Source organism: Ictalurus punctatus, chromosome 13 (assembly GCF_001660625.3).
Source record: "Ictalurus punctatus breed USDA103 chromosome 13, Coco_2.0, whole genome shotgun sequence".
In the NCBI taxonomy this organism is placed as follows: Eukaryota; Metazoa; Chordata; class Actinopteri; order Siluriformes; family Ictaluridae; genus Ictalurus; species Ictalurus punctatus.
This window is the reverse complement of record NC_030428.2, coordinates 4,791,834-4,809,885: the sequence shown is the minus strand read 5'-3', so window position 1 is coordinate 4,809,885 and position 18,052 is coordinate 4,791,834. Positions and strand designations below refer to the sequence as shown.

Sequence of the window (18,052 nt, the reverse complement as noted above, 5' to 3'; positions counted from 1 at the left end):
CCAGTAGTGACTCACATGAGCAACAAATTTATTTATTTTATTAAAACGAATCCAAACATTGAACTTGTTTTTAAACTCTAAAATAAACTCTACATAAAAATATTTTAGATCATATTGCTTTTCTCTTGACTTTATTTGCATATGTGACCTTGTAATCCAAAAATAATCAGATTTCATTACCTTCATACTTGGATTACGTTACTGATGACAGTTTTTATTCGGTAATTTGTAACTGTAACAGAATACATTTTTTAACGTAACGCTCCCAACCCTGCCAATGAAAAATAGATTACCACATTAGTATAGACAGGTTTATTAGATTAGATTAGAGAGGAGTTGTGTGGGAGTTAGTACAGCTACAAAAACAGTGTACAAGGATAAAATATTTAGTGCTTACTAATGTGCTTTATGAAGAGGTAGATCCTGAGTCTTTGTTTAAAGACTCAGCTGTTCAGACAACCAGGAAAATTCATTCCACCACCTGAGTTCCAGTACAGAGAGACTTTATGAATCCTTTCCTTGATGCTCGTTACCATTACTTTTTTACTCAAGTGCTTTTTATCTAACAAGATCAACCTTGGATGTCCAATTTGTGGAAAATACTTAAGGTTGGGACAATCTCTAACTATTTCTTTTTCCAGGCTGGGATAAATCATTACTTTTAGGCGATTGTGAGCAGATGCTAATGAAACTAGCTCTCCAGGAGCAGAGTTGGACAGCCTAGGTATAGACCTCTCAACCAGGAGCGATGTGTTGGCTGAAATAGAGAGGCATATGGTGGTAGCCAGATTGCTTTGAAAGTCAAATTCAGTATTCTGGGAATATTGATGATAAGGATTTGTGATTCTATTGATGTACACATGATAAGGATATCTGAAATAGTTAATGATATTCTGTTAACTAGGATACATTATAGATGTACATTCACCATTCACATTTTTAGGCACACCTGTGTGCTTGCATATTCATGCAATTATCCAATCAGGCAGTTATGTGGCAGCAGCACAAAGCATGCAGCAATAGGCAACAGTTGTGTGTTTAGAGTTGCCTTGTTGATGAAAGAGATCTGAGGAGAATGGCCAGACTGGTTCGAGCTGACAGGAAGTCTATAGTAACTCAAATAACTACTATTTACAATCATGGTGAGCAGAAAAGCATCTCAGAACACACAACACTTAAAACTTGAGGCCACGACAGCAAAAGAGTACATCAGATTTCACTCCTGTCAGCCAAGTACAGCAATCCGAGGATACAGTGTACACACAAAACTAGATAGAACTGCCGCTCACTGGATATTGTTTTGTTTTTCACACCATTCTGTGTAATGTCAAGAGACTGTTGTGTGAGAAAATCAGGAATTTCTGAAATACTCAAACCAGCCGGTCTGGCCACAACAAACAAATGTGACAGTCAAAGTCACTTAGATCACGCTTTTCCCTATTCTGATGTTTGACGTGAGCATTTACTGAAGCTCTGGACCTGTATCTGCAGGATTTTATGCATTGTGCCGCTGCCACATGATTGGATGATTGGATAACTGCAGAAATGAACATTGGTACAGGTGTTCCTAATAAAGTGGACAGTGGGTGTATAATCCAGTAAAGCTGCAGGATTTTCAAATTAATGTTCTGATACTGTTCAAAGGACGAGGCATGCCATTCAAAAGTTGGAGAAAAAGCTAAGCCCTGTATTACATATTACTCATACTTTAAAATATGTTCTACTATTATCCCTAGTCAAATGAATTGCCAGTTTATCATTCCGTGTTTTTTCCTGCTGTTCAAACCCCTGACCAAAACCTTTGTGGTGAAGATATTTTGTATTGGCCTTTTTTGTCATGTACCCACGACAATAGTGAGATGAGCCGAGAATGCTTGTTTGACCTCACTATTGTCTAATGTGGTCTCATTGTATCTCACGCTTTCTAGTCAGTAAAAGCAGTGGATAATTAGGTACGGTGCTTTGCGAAAGTATTCACGCCTCTTGGCATTTTAGTATTTTGTTGCCTTACAAGCTGGAATTGAAATTGATTTTTTGGTGGTTTGTATCATTTGATTTACACAACATGCCAACCACTTTCAGAGATGCAAAATAATTTTTATTGTGAAACAGACAAGAAAACAGAAAACTTGAGCATGCATGACTACCCCCCCCCCCCCCCCAAAAAAAAAAAAAAAAAAAAGAAAGAAAAAAAGTCAATACTTTGTAGAGCCATCTTTGCCATCTCTTGCAGCAATTACAGCTGCAGGTCTCTTGGGGTATGTCTAGCCACTGGGATTTTTGCCCATTCTTCCAGGCAAAACTGCTCCAGTTCTTTCAAGTTGGAGGGTTCTACTGATGTACAGCAATCTTTAAGTCATACCACAAATTCTCAATTGTATTGAGGTCTGGGCTTTGAGTTGGCCATTCCAAGATATTTAAATGTTTCCCCTTAAAACACTTGAGTGCCGCTTTAGCAGTATGCTTGGGGTCATTGTCCTGCTGGAAGTTGAACCTCCGCCCCAGTCTCAAATCTCTGGAAGACTGAAACAGGTTTCTCCTCAAGAATTTCCCTGTATTTAGCACCATCCATCAATCCAATTTCCCAGTCCCTTCTGATGAAAAACGTCTCAACAGCAGGATGCTGCCACCACCATGCTTCACTGTGCGGATTGTGTTCTCAGGGTGATGAGAGGTGATGGGTTTGTGCCAGACATAGCGTTTTCCTTGATGGACAAAAAACTCAATTTTAGTCTCATCTGACCAGAATACTTCTCCATATGTTTGGGGAGTCTCCCATATGCCTTTGGTGAACAGCAAACCTCTTTGCTTATTTTTTTTCTTTAAGCCCAGCTCTGTGGAGTGTACGGCTTAAAGTGGTCCTATGGACAAATACTCCAATCCCTGCTGTGGAGCTTTTCAGCTCCTTCAGGGTTATCTTTGGTCACTTTGTTGCCTCCCTGATTAATGCCTTCGTTGCCTGGTCTGTGAGTTTTGGTTGGTGGCCCTCTCTTGGCGGGTTTGTTGTGGTGCCCTATTCTTTTCATTTTTTAATAATTGATTTAATGGTGCTCCGTGGGATCTTCAACATTTTGGATACTTTTTTATAACCCAAACCTGATCTTTACTTCTCCACAACTGTCCCTGACCTGAATGGAGAGCTCCATGGTCTTCATGGTGCTACTTGCTTGGTGGTGCCCCTTGCTTAGTGGTGTTGCAGACTCTGGGGTCTTTCAGAACGTGTATGTGTATATATATATATATATATATATATATATATATATATATATATATATATATATATATATATATATTTATAAAATGGATGCTTCATTATGCAAAAAACATTGTATAATCATAAAAAGTTGTATACTAGACTTGAGGGTTCGATTCCCACTTCTGCCATGTGTGCGTGGAATTTGCATGTTTTACCCGTGCTTCAGGGGTTTCCTCCGGGTACTCCGGTTTCCTCCCCCAGTCTAAAACCATGCGTTGTAGTTTGATTGGCCTTTCCAAATTCTCCATAGTGTGTGAATGGGTGTGTAAATATGTGTGCGATTGTGCCCTGCACTGGGGTGGCACCCTGTCCAGGGTGTCTCTTGCCTCATGCTCCGAGTCCCCTGGGATAGGCTCCAGGCTCCCCATAACCCTGTGTAAGATAAGCGGTACAGAAAATGGGTGGATGGAAGTGATACTTAAGTAACTGTGGTTCTATGGATGCTGGTGGTGAGAATCATTTTGTGCACATGTACACGTGTGCCAAGGCAAGGTGTGTGTGAACTTTAAATCACAAGGTGACCATATGATGTAGTATTTGATATAAATACTGCTTATACATCCATTGTTCCCTGGAACCTTCAAACAGCTGGATTGGCACTAGTTCTGAATGGCAGGGAACCCAAACGTTATCCAGTGTTAAGAACCATGGCTACATACCTAACTAACTTTCTATTTCAATATTCTTAACTGCCAGGAGCAGTAAGAATCACCAGGATAACTTTTAACACAATGTCATCATGATCTGACTCACCTTAGGACTGGTTTTCATAGGCGTTTGGAGAAGATTGCCCCACTTACCCCACAGGAAAGGGCAATATTAAGCTTGTAGAATCAGGAGAAGGTGAATGGTGACACAGATATCAGTGGTGCAGACTTCCTGAAGCATTGCGCCTCTAAGTAATGCCCATGAAGGGGAGGCATTCCTTGAGTGGCATGTCACAGTAGGGGCCAGATGTCATTCCTTCCCTCTGTGGCAGATAAAGAGTTCATCTGATTATCACCTCTCAGCAGTTTCCATTCATGGAACCCTGTGAGGTCTGTCAATTGGCTAATAAAAGTATGTGTTATTACTTTGGGTAAAGTCACTCAGGAGCCACCAATGCATGCAAGTTGAGGTTATTCCCAAGGCATGTAGTTCTCCCACTTGTTTTGCTAAAGTGATCTGTAGGTCTTTAAGACAGATCCTTTTCAGCTTGGCACCCTGTATAGACTCATAAGGGACAAAGGCACCTCCCTTTCTTCTGAAAGGCTCTAACACGTTTATGAGCACCCAATGAAACACCATCTATGGTTCTGTGCATTGGATTTACAGTATACAAGGATGTATTAGGTTCTTGTGTTCAGGAACATCTCTTGGAATGCTTGGCCTGAAGTCCTTAAGCTACACTTCAGTCAAAGGGGTCAAACCCACAGGTGCAAGTAACCTGGCCAAGGGTGCCAACTTTTTCCATCTATTTAGGATAATGGATCTATTGGGGATGAAGCTACCAAGCTTTTTCTTCACTATTGAGTGCAGCAGTGGAAACCAAGCTCTCACAGGGCACATTGGGGCTAAAATAAAATGTCCCTGAAATATGTGCAATTGTAGAGGCAGAAATGTGTACAGTAGATGGTGAGCCCAGCCATACAGTAGTCCAGAGCATCCTGACATTTGACAGTGATTTTATTTGGCAATGGCGAAGAGGTCAACCTACTCCCCAGCCACTGAGAGAGTTGTCTGTGGTGACTACCTCTCTTCAATATGTTTAATGATGTGTAAAACCCTCACATCACCAGCAGGGTACAGCTTTTGGCCCTCTCATTGAGATGAGAATGTGTTTCTGTTTGTGGTATTTTTGGGGTTTAGCCACATGCTGATAACCCACTTCTGAAATTTCCTAAATTTCAACAAGCTCAAGGGTACTACTGTTCCCTGACTGAGATGAACAATCCTAGCATCCTCACCAAGCGCATACTGTGTGCAAGAAGGGTGGACATGTCACAGACAGCTTGCTCCTTGGTGGAAGCACATAGGAGCTCATCTACCAAATATGGCTAGAATCAGAACGAAACCACCATCCTTCTTCTGGGCTAGATGGTGAGTAGGTGCTCTGTTCGGAGCCACAGGGTAAACGAGATGCATTCAGTGACCTGCTGCATACCTGAGATCGTGACATTGTCTGTTTAGGGCTCACATGAGGCTCACGGCACTTACAGTATGTGGGCACTGAACCAGGCTGTGGTGATTTCGGGCAGCCATGTGACATAGATCCTCTGAACCATGTTTTTCATGCTAGGTGTAGGCCTGTTCTGCATGCAAATAGCTGAAAGCCCAAATCTGGCAGCAGCATGTATTTTAGAAGAGTTCAGAGAACTTCGCAAACTGGTGGAGAACATGGTATGGTGGGGAGATCCACTCAAACTCACTAGTGTCATATACTCACAAGCCTGATAGCTGGCAATGTGAAATACTTGAGGGAATATGCACCTGTGAGTGCTGTACTAAATAGCAGAACAGTTTGTAGTTAACTCACTGACAGGAGTGGTAGATGAGTGACTATCAAGCTAATGAGTCCAATCCAAGAAGAGCTAGTAGCCTCACAGGTCCAAATGGCTCCCAAAAAGTATGAAATACTTTTACTGTAGCTGTGAAGAAATGAAAGGAGATGATATGAGTCTATTGCTTTGGAGGACTGGTGACATGAGGTGTGCATGAGGTCTGACCTATATAATGGTAGAAGAAGAAAGGGACTGATGGCTGTGCACGGTGGCTTAGTGGTTAGCAAGCTTGTCTCACACCTCCACACCTTGGGATTCGATTCCTGCATCCGCCCTGTGTGTGCAGAGTTTGCATGTTCTCCCTGTGCTTTGGGGGTTTCCTCTGTCTACTCAGCTTTCCTCAAAATTGTCTGTATTGTGTGTGCGATTGTGCCCTGTGATGGGTTGGCACCCTATCCAGGGTGTACCCCAAGCCTCTTGTGATAGGCTCCAGGCTCCCTGTGACCCTGTCTTGGATAAGCAGTACAGAAAATTGATAATAATGATAATGAGTCTTTATTGATCACATATGCACAGTGAATTTCTTTTCTTCGCTTACCCCAGCATGTCAGGAAGCTGGGGTCAAAGTGCAGGGTCAGCCATGATACAGCACAACAGCACACCTAACCATACTTCTTAGTAATGAAGTCCCTACTCCTTTTTACAATTCTTTTGCTGTGTGCAGGTTACCAACTGCACCAGTGGTAAGGAAGAAACCAACAACATACGGTATAATTCTGGAACCATCTGCCATGTTTGTGCCATGATGATGTACAGAGTGGTTTTAGCCAGAAAGGCAATATCAGATTTGAAAAATGCTGCTGCTGGTAGAGCAGACATGGAAGGAGTGCATTTTCAGTCTGAAATGCTCAGTCATTCAAGCTGCATCGACCACACCTTACTCAAAGGTGTGTGTGTGTGAGAGAGAGAGAGAGAGAGAGAGAGAGAGAGAGAGAGAGAGAGAGAGAAAGAATGAAAGAAAGAAAGAGTGCCTAACTATAGTTGAGCAGCTTGCACCATTCTGGTCACTGTTATGGCTAACAGCAGCAGGAAACAACTCGACTACGTAGCATGAGACAATTCGTGTGTGTGTGTGTGTGTGTGTGTGTGTGTGTGTGTGTGTGTGTGTGTGTGTATCTGAGTTGCCTCTTTGCTCAAGTGTGTCGAAAAAGTCTGAGGACATAGTGTCCTGTAATTTAATGAAGGGCATCCAGCTATTTCTATGAAAGAGAGAAAACGAATGGAACAAAAAGAGGAGAGTTACAGTATAACCCTGAGCAGAGAGGACGCATGCCTGCTGCTGCTAGTGTATGTGTGTGCACTCATTTGTATGTACACTCTCTCTCTCTCTCTCTCTCTCTCTCTCTCTCTCTCTCTCATTCTCTCTCTCTCTCTTTCTCTCTCTCACACACACAGACACCTGGTGCTTGCTTTCCATGCAGCTCAGAGTCCTGAAAGCCCTCTGTCAGTCTGGACTCTTCTCTCTTTCTCTCTGTCCTTCCTTCCTTCGCTTTCTTTCTTTTCCTCCTTTTCCTCTCATCTCTGTCCTCTCTCTTCATTAGCATTCCTCTCTCATCTGTCTCCCCCTCCTTCAGTATTCTCTTCCTCTCTATTGCTCTGTGTCTCTTTGTGTGGAATTTGTGCAGACGCTGCTCACCTCAGGATTTTTAAGCACTATGGAAACACACCATTGTAGCCAGAGGTGAGCCAAGGATGTGTGTGTGTGTGTGTGTGTGTGTGTGTGGGTGGGGTTTGATGCCATAGTCACAAATATTCTTCTATATTTGATTAAATTTACAGTTATGTCCTCTGAAGATATTATTGAATGTGTTACCATAGAAGCAGAGTTTGTTTACTGTGTGTTCTGTGAATTTGCTTGCTTTCTGTGTATAATTGTATTCCTGATTTAATATTTAATAAGTGTAGACCATTAATGTGCATGTGCCTCATATATTATTTGCATATTCATGCCCTAGTCAGTGTGCCTTAATCGTGGATTATTGCTACATGGAGCTGCATGACTATTAAAGTATTTCTCTTTTTTAAAGTATTGAATCAGTGCAGCTACTACAGTATATACAATGCTTACTTACGTTATTGCAGCTTTCTTGAGCTTTCCAATGTAAACAAGACACCAGGGATAGCCTCAAAGCCTGTGACATGATCTCCCTTGGGATTTGCTCATTATACATTATAGTTGAGGTTTAGCTGGACATACAATATAATAATGCACCCACACAGTTATTGTATGTCCAACCAGCATCAATATTGCGTCTCTGGCTTAACCATATTCACATCAGATACTGAACAGTCTACTGGAGACTGAACTTGACAGAGTTTGGAGATGGTTTGAGTGGGTCTAATATCTTGTGCTCAATTCATTTTTCTCTTCTTTTTAATTTCTCTCTTTTTTTTTTTTTTACACTTACTTACAAGCAGACATTTCCAGGCCATATAAGGCTGAATTCCATCCACCCATCCATCCATCCATCCATCCATTTTCTGTACTGCTTTTCCTTCACATGGTCGCAGAATAGTCTGGAGCCTATTCCAGGGGACTCGGGGCATGGGGTAGCAACCCATCGCAGGGCACACAACACATACACACTCTCATTCTCACACACCGATTCACCCACTATCTGCAATTTAGAGATGGCAAACATATAAGGCTGAATTTTGGCACATAATGTTAACCTTTTAACCTTTTAAAATACTTTTAATCAAGATTCTGGAGTCAAATCTCTTTGCATCCACGTTAAAGGCTTTCATAGCATTATTTTGGAAACGAAATAGCTTATATACAACCAAATGTACACCAGTATTTGAAGTAGACTCTTGCAAGATGACCCCGCCCCAATCCACAAACCACGAGGGCTCACTGAATGGTTTGATTATAATGACTGTAAATGTACTATCATGTACTGTATTTCGTATGCTATGGCCTTCACAATCACCAGATCTCAGCCTAACTGCACATACAGTGGGGGAAATAAGTATTGGACGTGTCAATATTTTTTTCAGTAAATATATTTCCAATGAGGTTATTCACATGAAATTTTCACCAGACGTCAGTATTAACTCAAGACATCTGCAAATATAAAGAATTCACAACCTTAATGTCCTTAAATAAAGTTATGTGTAATAAAATGGAATGACACGGGAAAAAAGTATTGAACACGCTAAGAATAAGCAGTTCTCCAAGGCAAGGTAAGGCAAGGAACCAGCTGAAATCCCTAAGTAATTATACCCCCTATCTGTGCAAATTAATATCAGCTGCGTTAGTAAATCGATGGTCTATAAAAAGGCTTTTTGTTACCAAGGTGTCACACAAGAAACATCTCATGATGGGTAAAAGCAAAGAACTCTGACAAGACCTTCACAACCTTATTGTTGCAAAACATATTGATGGAATCGGTAACAGATGTATTTCAAAACTTCTGAATTTTCCAGTAAGCACCATTGGGGCCATTATCCACAAGTGGAAGCAACATCCATCATCAATCGGTCACGCACAGGAGCTTCCCACAAGATTTCTGACCAGGGAGTCAGAAGAATAGTCAGAAGAGTAGCCCAAGAGCCAAGGACCACTCGGAAAGAGCCGATGTTTGGAGAAGAAATGGCACTGCACATCACCCTAAAAACACTACACCAACAGTGAAGTTTGGACCTGGAAGCATCATGGTGTGGGGCTGTTTTTCATCACATGGTACTGGCAGACTTCATATAATTGAAGGAACGATGAATGGAGCCCTTTACCAGGAGATTCTTGAGAAGAATCTGCTGACATCCACCAGGATGATGGAGATGAGACGTGGGTGGACTTCCAGCAGGACAACGATCCAAAGCATACAGCAAAGGAAACTCTCAATTGGTTTCAGAGAAAAAAATCAAGGTGTTAGAATGGCCCAGTCAATCACCTGACTTCAATCCAATTGAACAAGATTTAAAGACAATATGTTTAGAAGATCGTGTCAAAATCACACCTGAATACTGCGGAACATTCATTTCTTCATACAGGAAGTGTCTTGAAGCTTCATTACAAACAAAGGCTTCTCCACTAAGTATTAAATACATTTCGGTTAACGTGTTCAATACTTTTTTCCTGTGTCATTCCATGTTATTACACATAACTTCATTTATGGACTTTAATGTTGTGAATTCTTTATATTTTCAGATGTCTTGAGTTAATACTGATGTCTGGTGAAAATTTCATGTGAATAACCTCATTGGAAATATATTTACTGAAAAAAATGCTGACGCATCCAATACTTATTTCCCCTACTGTATAGGAAATGTAGTATCAATGATTTAGACAGTGCTCTTCACCACCATCATCAAAACACCAACTGAGGGAATATTTTTTCGAAGAATGGTGTTCATCGCTCCAGTATTGTTCCAGAGACTTGTAGCATCTCTGCTATGATGCACTGAAGCTGTTATGCTGCGTCATGGTGACCCAGCACCTTACTAACACAGTTTTTCATTACATAGTGTGATAATAGCAGTCTTTAAGATGACTACTTGTCACACTGTCTGAGAAGAACCCAATAAAATCTTGGCAGGATTCTATAACACATGTTCTCCATGTCAGGTTATATGATGAAGATCCTCTAATGATATACGCGAGCGTTCAGAAAATGACTACATTTTGCTTACATCATCACTCAGATCTGGACTAGATCTGTAGAAAATGGTGTTACATAAACAGAAATATTGTTCAGAGTGACCATGAGGTAATAAACTTAACTCATGTCCACAGAATTCTTATATAAGGTGCGATTTTTTTCAGCGACAACAAAATCATGATGGAAATCATACAGTGTGAAGCCGGATTATTTCATCTGCATGTAGCTATTTTAGCTATTAGGCTATGCAAATTTTTCCTTATGTTTTAAGTAGCTTTATTGTTAAGTGTTTTGGTACTTGGGTGGATATTCAAAAAGAATGATGTATTTTTAGTCATGCGATGCAGTTATGCCAACCATTAAACTCAAAACAAACAAGATGGTGGACGATGTTGTACTGCAGTTGTTGGTATTTTTCCTCGACATTGCCGCATCAATTAAAAAAAAAAAGAAAAGTAAATAAACGATTGACGGAAATTGATGCAGTAATTCCGATGCAGGCCATAGCTTCTTACGTTTTTACGAACGTGCAATATAGGGATGTAAGTGTTTCAGAGTGGATGGGCGAATATTGGAAAACATTTGAAAACGTGAGTGTTTTAAAACAAAAATGCAGTTTTCAGATCTATCCGGATTCAGTTCAAAAGCGGGCTTATAAACAAAGCCATTCGCAGGCAGTCGGACCAGGTGTTCAAAAGTTACTTTTAGTTCATTCACTTAATTCAAGTTTTTTCTTTTAAACAGCATTGTTATTTCCTATTGTCTGTGTGGACAAACATCCTGTCCCTGATTCATTTCATCCCATTGTCTTCTTCTGTTTATTTCTCTTCACCTGTCTGTTTCTCCTGTCTGCTGCCACTGTCTCGTTCTCGAGATAACGTTGCATAAGCTCTGACGGTATTTCCATGCTGTTGTCACTCTGGCTAATGCTGCAGAGAACAAATGCATTTAATTCTCATGAGTGACATTTTCCATCTCCCCCTGCGTTTACATACCCCCCCCCACCCCCTCTCACTTACACAGTACCACCGTTATCTCTTCAACATCTTAATCGCATTTTAAAGAATACCTAAAATATTTATAGAAAAATATCAGCAGTAATAGAAAACAGAGCGAGTGAGTAATGTGGAGTTTGGTGTGCGCTTTCCTGCACAGATGTCTGTGTTATTACAGTTTCATCAGTGATGATTCATTCAAGTACATCTCTTGAAATTTTAAAGTGAGTCTGCTTGAAATTCACCACTTCTACTGCATTTATACATTTTCATAAACGCACCAAGTAGACAGATACAGAAATACCTACGCAGAATGGATTGGATATGAGTAATGTATTGTGAGGCTTCCTAAGCATTTTTTTTTCTCCAGTCTTCGCCATCTTTATACCCCTGGACATCTGTTTTTTTTTTTTTATTGTTTTTTTTTAAAATATGTACATATTTATACTCACAGTACCAGCAGTTTAAGATCATTTGATTCTAAAAGATGACTGCAGGCAGGAGTGAGTGGTTTAGTTTTGTTTCTGATAAATGACATTTGACCTTCTTTTCAACTGTTAGAGCACATTTTGAGTCACTACATATTGTTGAAGAATGTGTTGAACTTAACTCAGTTTAATTGAGCCATCTCTATCACTCGGTTTAAGCATGTTATTTTAAAATAGTGTGCCTTTTCAACAAGAAAGTCACTCCAGACATCCACCTCTGGGCAAAAAGTCTTTGGTATTTGGTAAATGTACTTATACTTTTACCATGAAATGACTTATGGCCTATACTAAAAATGTACATCACATATATCACCAACACTATATATATATATATATATATATATATATATATATATATATATATATATATATATATATATATATATATATATATATATGCAGGTGCATCTTTTTTGTTTTAATCTTGATGATTATGGCATACAGCTCATGGAAATCAAAAATCCAGTATCTCAGAATATTACAATGGAGAATTTATAATACAGAAATGTCGACCTTCTGAAAAATGTAACGTGAAAATGTTAATTTATGCACTCAATATTTGGTGAGAGCTCCTTTTGCACGAATTACTACATCAATGTGGTGTGGCATGGAGGTAATCAGCCTGTGGCACGGCTGAGGTGTTCTGGAGGCCCAGGTTGCTTTGATAGCAGCCTTCAGCTCGTCTGTATTGTTGGGTCTGATGTCTCTCATTTTCCTCTTGACAATAAGGCAAGGCGAGTCGGTTGGCCAGTCAAGCACAGTAATACCATGGTCAGCAAACCAGTTGCTAGTAGTTTTTGGCACTGTGGGCGGGTGCCAAGTCCTGCTGGAAAAGGAAATCAGCATCTCCATAAAGTTTGTCAGCAGATGGAAGCATAAAGTGCTCTAAAATCTCCTGGTAGACGCTGCATCGACTCTCGGCTTGAGAAAACACAGTGGACCAACACCAGCACATGACATGGCAACCCAAATCATCACTGACTGTGGAAACTTCACACTGGACTTCAAGCAGCTTGGATTCTGTTCCTCTCTCTTCTTCCTCCAGACACCGGACCTTGATTTCCAAATGAAATGCAACATTTACTTTCATCTGAAAAGAGGATTTTGGACCACTGAGCAACAGTGTTTTAGTAAAAAGGTGTTTTGAGTTAATTATCTGATTATCTCAGGTCGACATTGCTGTATTATAAGTTCTGTATTCTAATATTTTTGAGATACTGGATTTTTCCAGTATCTCATTTCCATGAGCTGTAAGATATTATCATCAAGATTGAAACAAAAAAAGTCTTGAAATATTTCACTTCGTGTGTAACAAATCTAGAATATATGAAAAAACTAACTTTATATGGAAAAAAAGGACTTTGCCAAGATATTCAAATTTTTTGATATGCACCTGTATATTGATTGTTGTTTATGTATGCAACATTATCGTGCTGCCAACCAGCCTAAGTTACCTTGATGAAAAGAATGAAAGTTACCTTGGATCGTGAGTGGTGAGTGGATCCACTTACTATGGAATAGTTGAAGCTTTCTGGCTGTTGATTCATCACCACTTTTTCAGCTGATACCACTGTTTCCACTCTTAACCTATAATCATGATCATCCTCACATAGTAAATCCGACTTCATAGGGTTTCTTGTTACAATACTTGCATTCAAAATCCAAATACTCGACACCTGAGGCCTTAAAAGACTGTTTGATGCAAAACGATTGTAGTTCACTTTAAATAACAGTAACAGCCTAGTCGTTCCTAATATGAACTTTTATCTTGATCTCTAGACGTGAGTTTACAAAGAGAAAGTGTTTTCATTTGTCTCTGCTTGGCATCTAATGGGAAATTGATCTTGGCTCTGGTAAATTCGCACTTGGTGTTTCTTAACTAGACAGCAATTCCCAATAAAAGTGGAACCATGCTATTGCTGGTATATACAAGCCTGCCAAAGCTAATTTAGCATCAATCAATTGAAAAGCAGTGTAAGCAGTTTCTTGAATTTCCGGGGTCCATGTAACAGTTGGAAATGGTATAGTCGTTATTTGTGAGTGCTAAACAATGATTTTCGCTCAGGACTCAGTCAGGCTAGGAAGTCAGGTTGCTGTTATCCAGGATAATGATAACAATAATGAATCCGCTGGACATGTGATACACTACAGCATTTGGCTCCAAGGCTACTAAAATTCACTTATCGGTGAGCTTGATCTTTCCAATAGTATGCAAGGCCATTGTGTGTGTCTATTAGGTGTGCAATACAATACCACTGTCAGTACCTGTTTAGTGCAACAAGTATCAGTATCTGTATCTGTATTCAGATGCACTCCAAAGTGGGAGTGGTCTAAATCAGATTTTTTTGTTTCGAATTAAAATAAACCATGACCCTGACCAGCTAGTTTTGATCCTGACCATGTCACAGGGGACCGTGGTGGCTCAATGGTTAAGACTGTGGGTTTCTGATCAGAAGGTTGTAGGTTCTAGTCTCCAGGGGATCTGTATGCATGATCTGACCCAACTTGAATGTCTATGAGGTCTAGCCATCAGGAACAAATCCATATTTGGTATACGTGTTTCCCAGCGTCACAGATGATTAACACTGTAGATCAATAACTAAACCCAATGATTGTTTTCTTTTATTGTCTTTATATTCTTGTGAAAACTACTAAACACTCAAGACTAGCATGGCTCTTAATCTAGAACTGTAAAAAGGATACAGGTCGTTATCTACTCTTGTCCAAAGGAGCTAAATCCCCATCAACTTTCTCCCTCTTGCAACCAGACTGGGGCTGTTCCCTCCGGGCCTGCAGTAATTGATCTGGCTACTGTTACTGTACCACAATGCTAATCAATCAGCAAGCTGCTAATTCGTAACAAGCTACTGTAAAGCAGATGTCCCGATAGCATTATCTCTCCCCAGTCCAATCAGTCCACTCAGTGCAGAAGTGTACTTACTTTCAGTTGGGAATAAAAGCCTGTCATCTATGGCTTCATGTGCATTAGTCTGACTTTAGTCTTCAAACTAGCAGTAATGGGGAAGGTTAAGAAACAGCGACTGTCCTCTGTCTCTCAGTTTTTCACTCTGAGGAATGGGTCTCTGCAGAGCCGGAGTAGTGTGGAGGGCCTGTGTGTGAGCACATTTGTGGGGATTCTCCAAGTTAGGACCTGGCTCATGAACCCTCGGATGTCATACCTTCTCCAGCAGGAAGCTGGTAGCTATGTGTCAACTCCTCATCCTCGCCATGCTCACTCTCTCACCTCTTTCTCCTTCTCATCTTCTGCAGATGGAGGGAGTGAGGAGGTCGGCGACCTTCGGAGTGCCAGCTTAGACCCTCATCACGGTTTCGCCGGCCAAGGTAGGATAACTGCAGTGGAGTGATAGTGTTTAGTACAATACAGCCCAAGCACAGCTTTCACTCTTGCTTAGAAATGCATACAAGAAATGCTTGTTGCTTGGGTCTTTTGAAAATATGTTCCTATAAACAGAGGTGTAATCTAGACATAAGCTGTATGATTAGCTAATCTTCATGCTCATGTTCATGTGCATGTTTTTGCCTTGAGACATTTGGTGTAGGGTGTGCAGCTTGATGATTAATATGCCAGTTGCTGTCATGTATTTCTGCAACACTATAGCGCAAATATATTTCAGCAAAAGAATTCTCATATTTATGCATGTTCTGTTATAGAGGAACAGGCTATCTATAAATTCTGAGCTTTTACATGAACAGTTATGAAACCGACAAATTAAATACAGATGTCACTCTGTTGGCCAACTGTATGGAGGATGTAAGGATTCATTTGTAAAATATACACTGCCGTTTTAACCTCTTTTAAAACAATTTAAAACAACTTAACCAATGAATCGGTTTAATTGAATATAGAAATGCTTATTATTAAATGTTTAGTGTTTTTTTTTTAATGTTGGAAATAACTTCTAATCCAATTCCCATCTAAAGAAGATCCCGTTCTTGAAAAGGCCATAATCTTTATTGCTCTAATTAGAACTTTAGGCGCACTGCATATGTATTTTACTTTTAATACTAGCACTGCCTATGGGTCTTATAACTATAGGCTTAACAGATTTGCCCTGCAAGTGCACATGCCTTTAATAAAGCTCTAAAGCATTGAGGATACTTTCATGCTTATTAGTCCATTTGCATAGTCTGAATCAGAGTGAAAAACGCACCAGGGTTTGATTCAAATGAATTAAACGCTGCATATGTGAAAACACTATTAGAGTCCGATTAGGGTCTGAGAGCCAGCAGTTAAGAAGCTCCACACGGATTTACATTTCCTTATTTAAATGTTATTCTGTTTCCTTTAGTTTGGCCTGTGCCAATAATAGTGAGTAACCTGGAGTAAGAAACTCCAGGTGTTCAAAAAACTTCACTTTCGCAGTTGAAGCTGTTCTATATTATATATCATATATATTATATATCAGCTCTTTGCCCAGGTATAAATTCTCCTGATGGAACATATGGGACTGATGATAAGAATACTAGATGAAGGGAATGTGCTAGGCATATTAAAATCACCATTTTGTTATCAGTTTTTAAAAGACAAGCCACTTTTATTTTACCATGTGAATATGAGCTATGTAATATAGATAAGCTTTGTAATTAATTACAAAAAATATTGTGATTCATTATAGGATGCCAAGTTCTGTTTTGGGGGGATAAAAAAACAGCATTGTTCTACTTTTACGGGGATAAAACATATAGTATACTGTCTATTAAAGTTTAAGATATGAGTTGGAGAACCCATTTATACTCTTTTGATGACACCCCTAACATGTGGAACAACATTATGTCTTCAGTAGATGTGTGCATATGTGAAAATGATTATATTTATGTATATGTGTGGTATATTGTATCATCATAATGTTTTTTTTTAACCTTTCCTGGGTTATAGCATTATCAATTTTGTAACTAAGATTACCAGATGTGAGTTAAGATGCTGATATCATAAATCATTGTTGTATGGCTCTTTATTGTGGTGACATTAAGTGCCAGGAATGTCTTTGCTAAGAAGGATGAATGCAATGCTGTCTTCTAATTTGACCAGCATATAAAAGTTATAAGACAGTTATCTTTATGCCACTCTTATGCCTTAGGAGCATAAGGAGCATAAGGAGCACAAAAATACTACCTAGCTTTGCAGCTTCTTGCTGTATAAATAAACAAATCAATAAAGTACGCTCACGGTCCACTTTAATAGGACCACCTGCTCGTTCATGCGGTTATCCAGTCAGCTGATCATGTGGCGGCAGCACAATGCATAAAACCATGCAGATACAGGTCAGGAGCTTCAAGTTCAAGTGGCTTTATTGTCATTTCAATCATATACAGCTCGTACAGTACACAGTGAAACGAAACCTTCCTCCAGGTCCATGGTGCTACATATAACAAGACAGTAACCACATGAGAAACATGTTCACATGCAAATGTGTGCTAACAGCACAAGACAGTACAGTACTATTAAGACAGGACAATTACACAGTACACAGTTTTAGTGTAGAATTGTCCCGTATAAGAGGTAGTGCAAAAGATAGGTGCCGAAGAGTAACAATATCATTAAAATATGGTATAAATTTAAACATAACATGCTATGACTTAGTATTCAGCAGATTACATTATACCAAATATGGACATAGGAGTTATTGCAATAGCAGGCAGGTAAAGTGTATAATAGTGACAAGAAATTAAATACGGTATTTTTAGTAGCAGTAAAAATGCAACAAAGGAATGTGTAAATATTACATTGGGAGTTGGGTGGTGTTCAGTTCAGTGTGTGTGTGTGTGTGTGTGTGTGTGTGTGAACGTGTGCACGTGTGTTCGTGTGCATGTGCGTGTGTGAATCTGATGTCTTGGGTGAAGAAACTGTTACACAGTCTGGCTGTGAGGGCCAGAACGCTTAGGTACCTTTTTCCAGATAGCAGGAGGGTGAAGAGTTTGTGTGAGGGGTGTGTGGGGTCCTCCACAATGCTGGTGGCTTTGTGGATGCAGCATGTGGTGTAAATGTCTATGGAGAGAAGAGAGACCCCGATGATCTTCTCAGCTGTCCTCACAATCGGCTTCGGGGTCTTGCTATCCGATATGCTGCAATTTCCGAACCATACAGTGATGCAGCTGCTCAGTGATGCTCTCAATAGTTCCTCTGTAGAATGTGGTGAGGATGGGAGGT

The 18,052-nt window shown here is 40.0% G+C and overlaps 1 protein-coding gene across 10 annotated transcripts in view; it reads left to right on the top strand.

The window, feature by feature from the left end:
* The window catches only part of tanc2b (tetratricopeptide repeat, ankyrin repeat and coiled-coil containing 2b), a 210,984-nt gene that overhangs the window by 91,928 nt on the left and 101,004 nt on the right, over positions 1-18,052 (top strand). For 9 of the 10 annotated variants that reach the window (XM_053685064.1, XM_053685057.1, XM_053685059.1 and 6 more), the window contains one exon: positions 15,154-15,225. Coding sequence is in view for 8 of the 10 variants with exons in the window: in XM_053685057.1 (XP_053541032.1) it covers positions 15,154-15,225 (72 nt within the window). In the remaining 2 variants the exon portion in view is untranslated. Of the gene's footprint in view, positions 1-7,229; positions 7,478-15,153; positions 15,226-18,052 lie in introns of those variants that run through there. The other variant, XM_053685065.1, reaches the window with a different exon arrangement.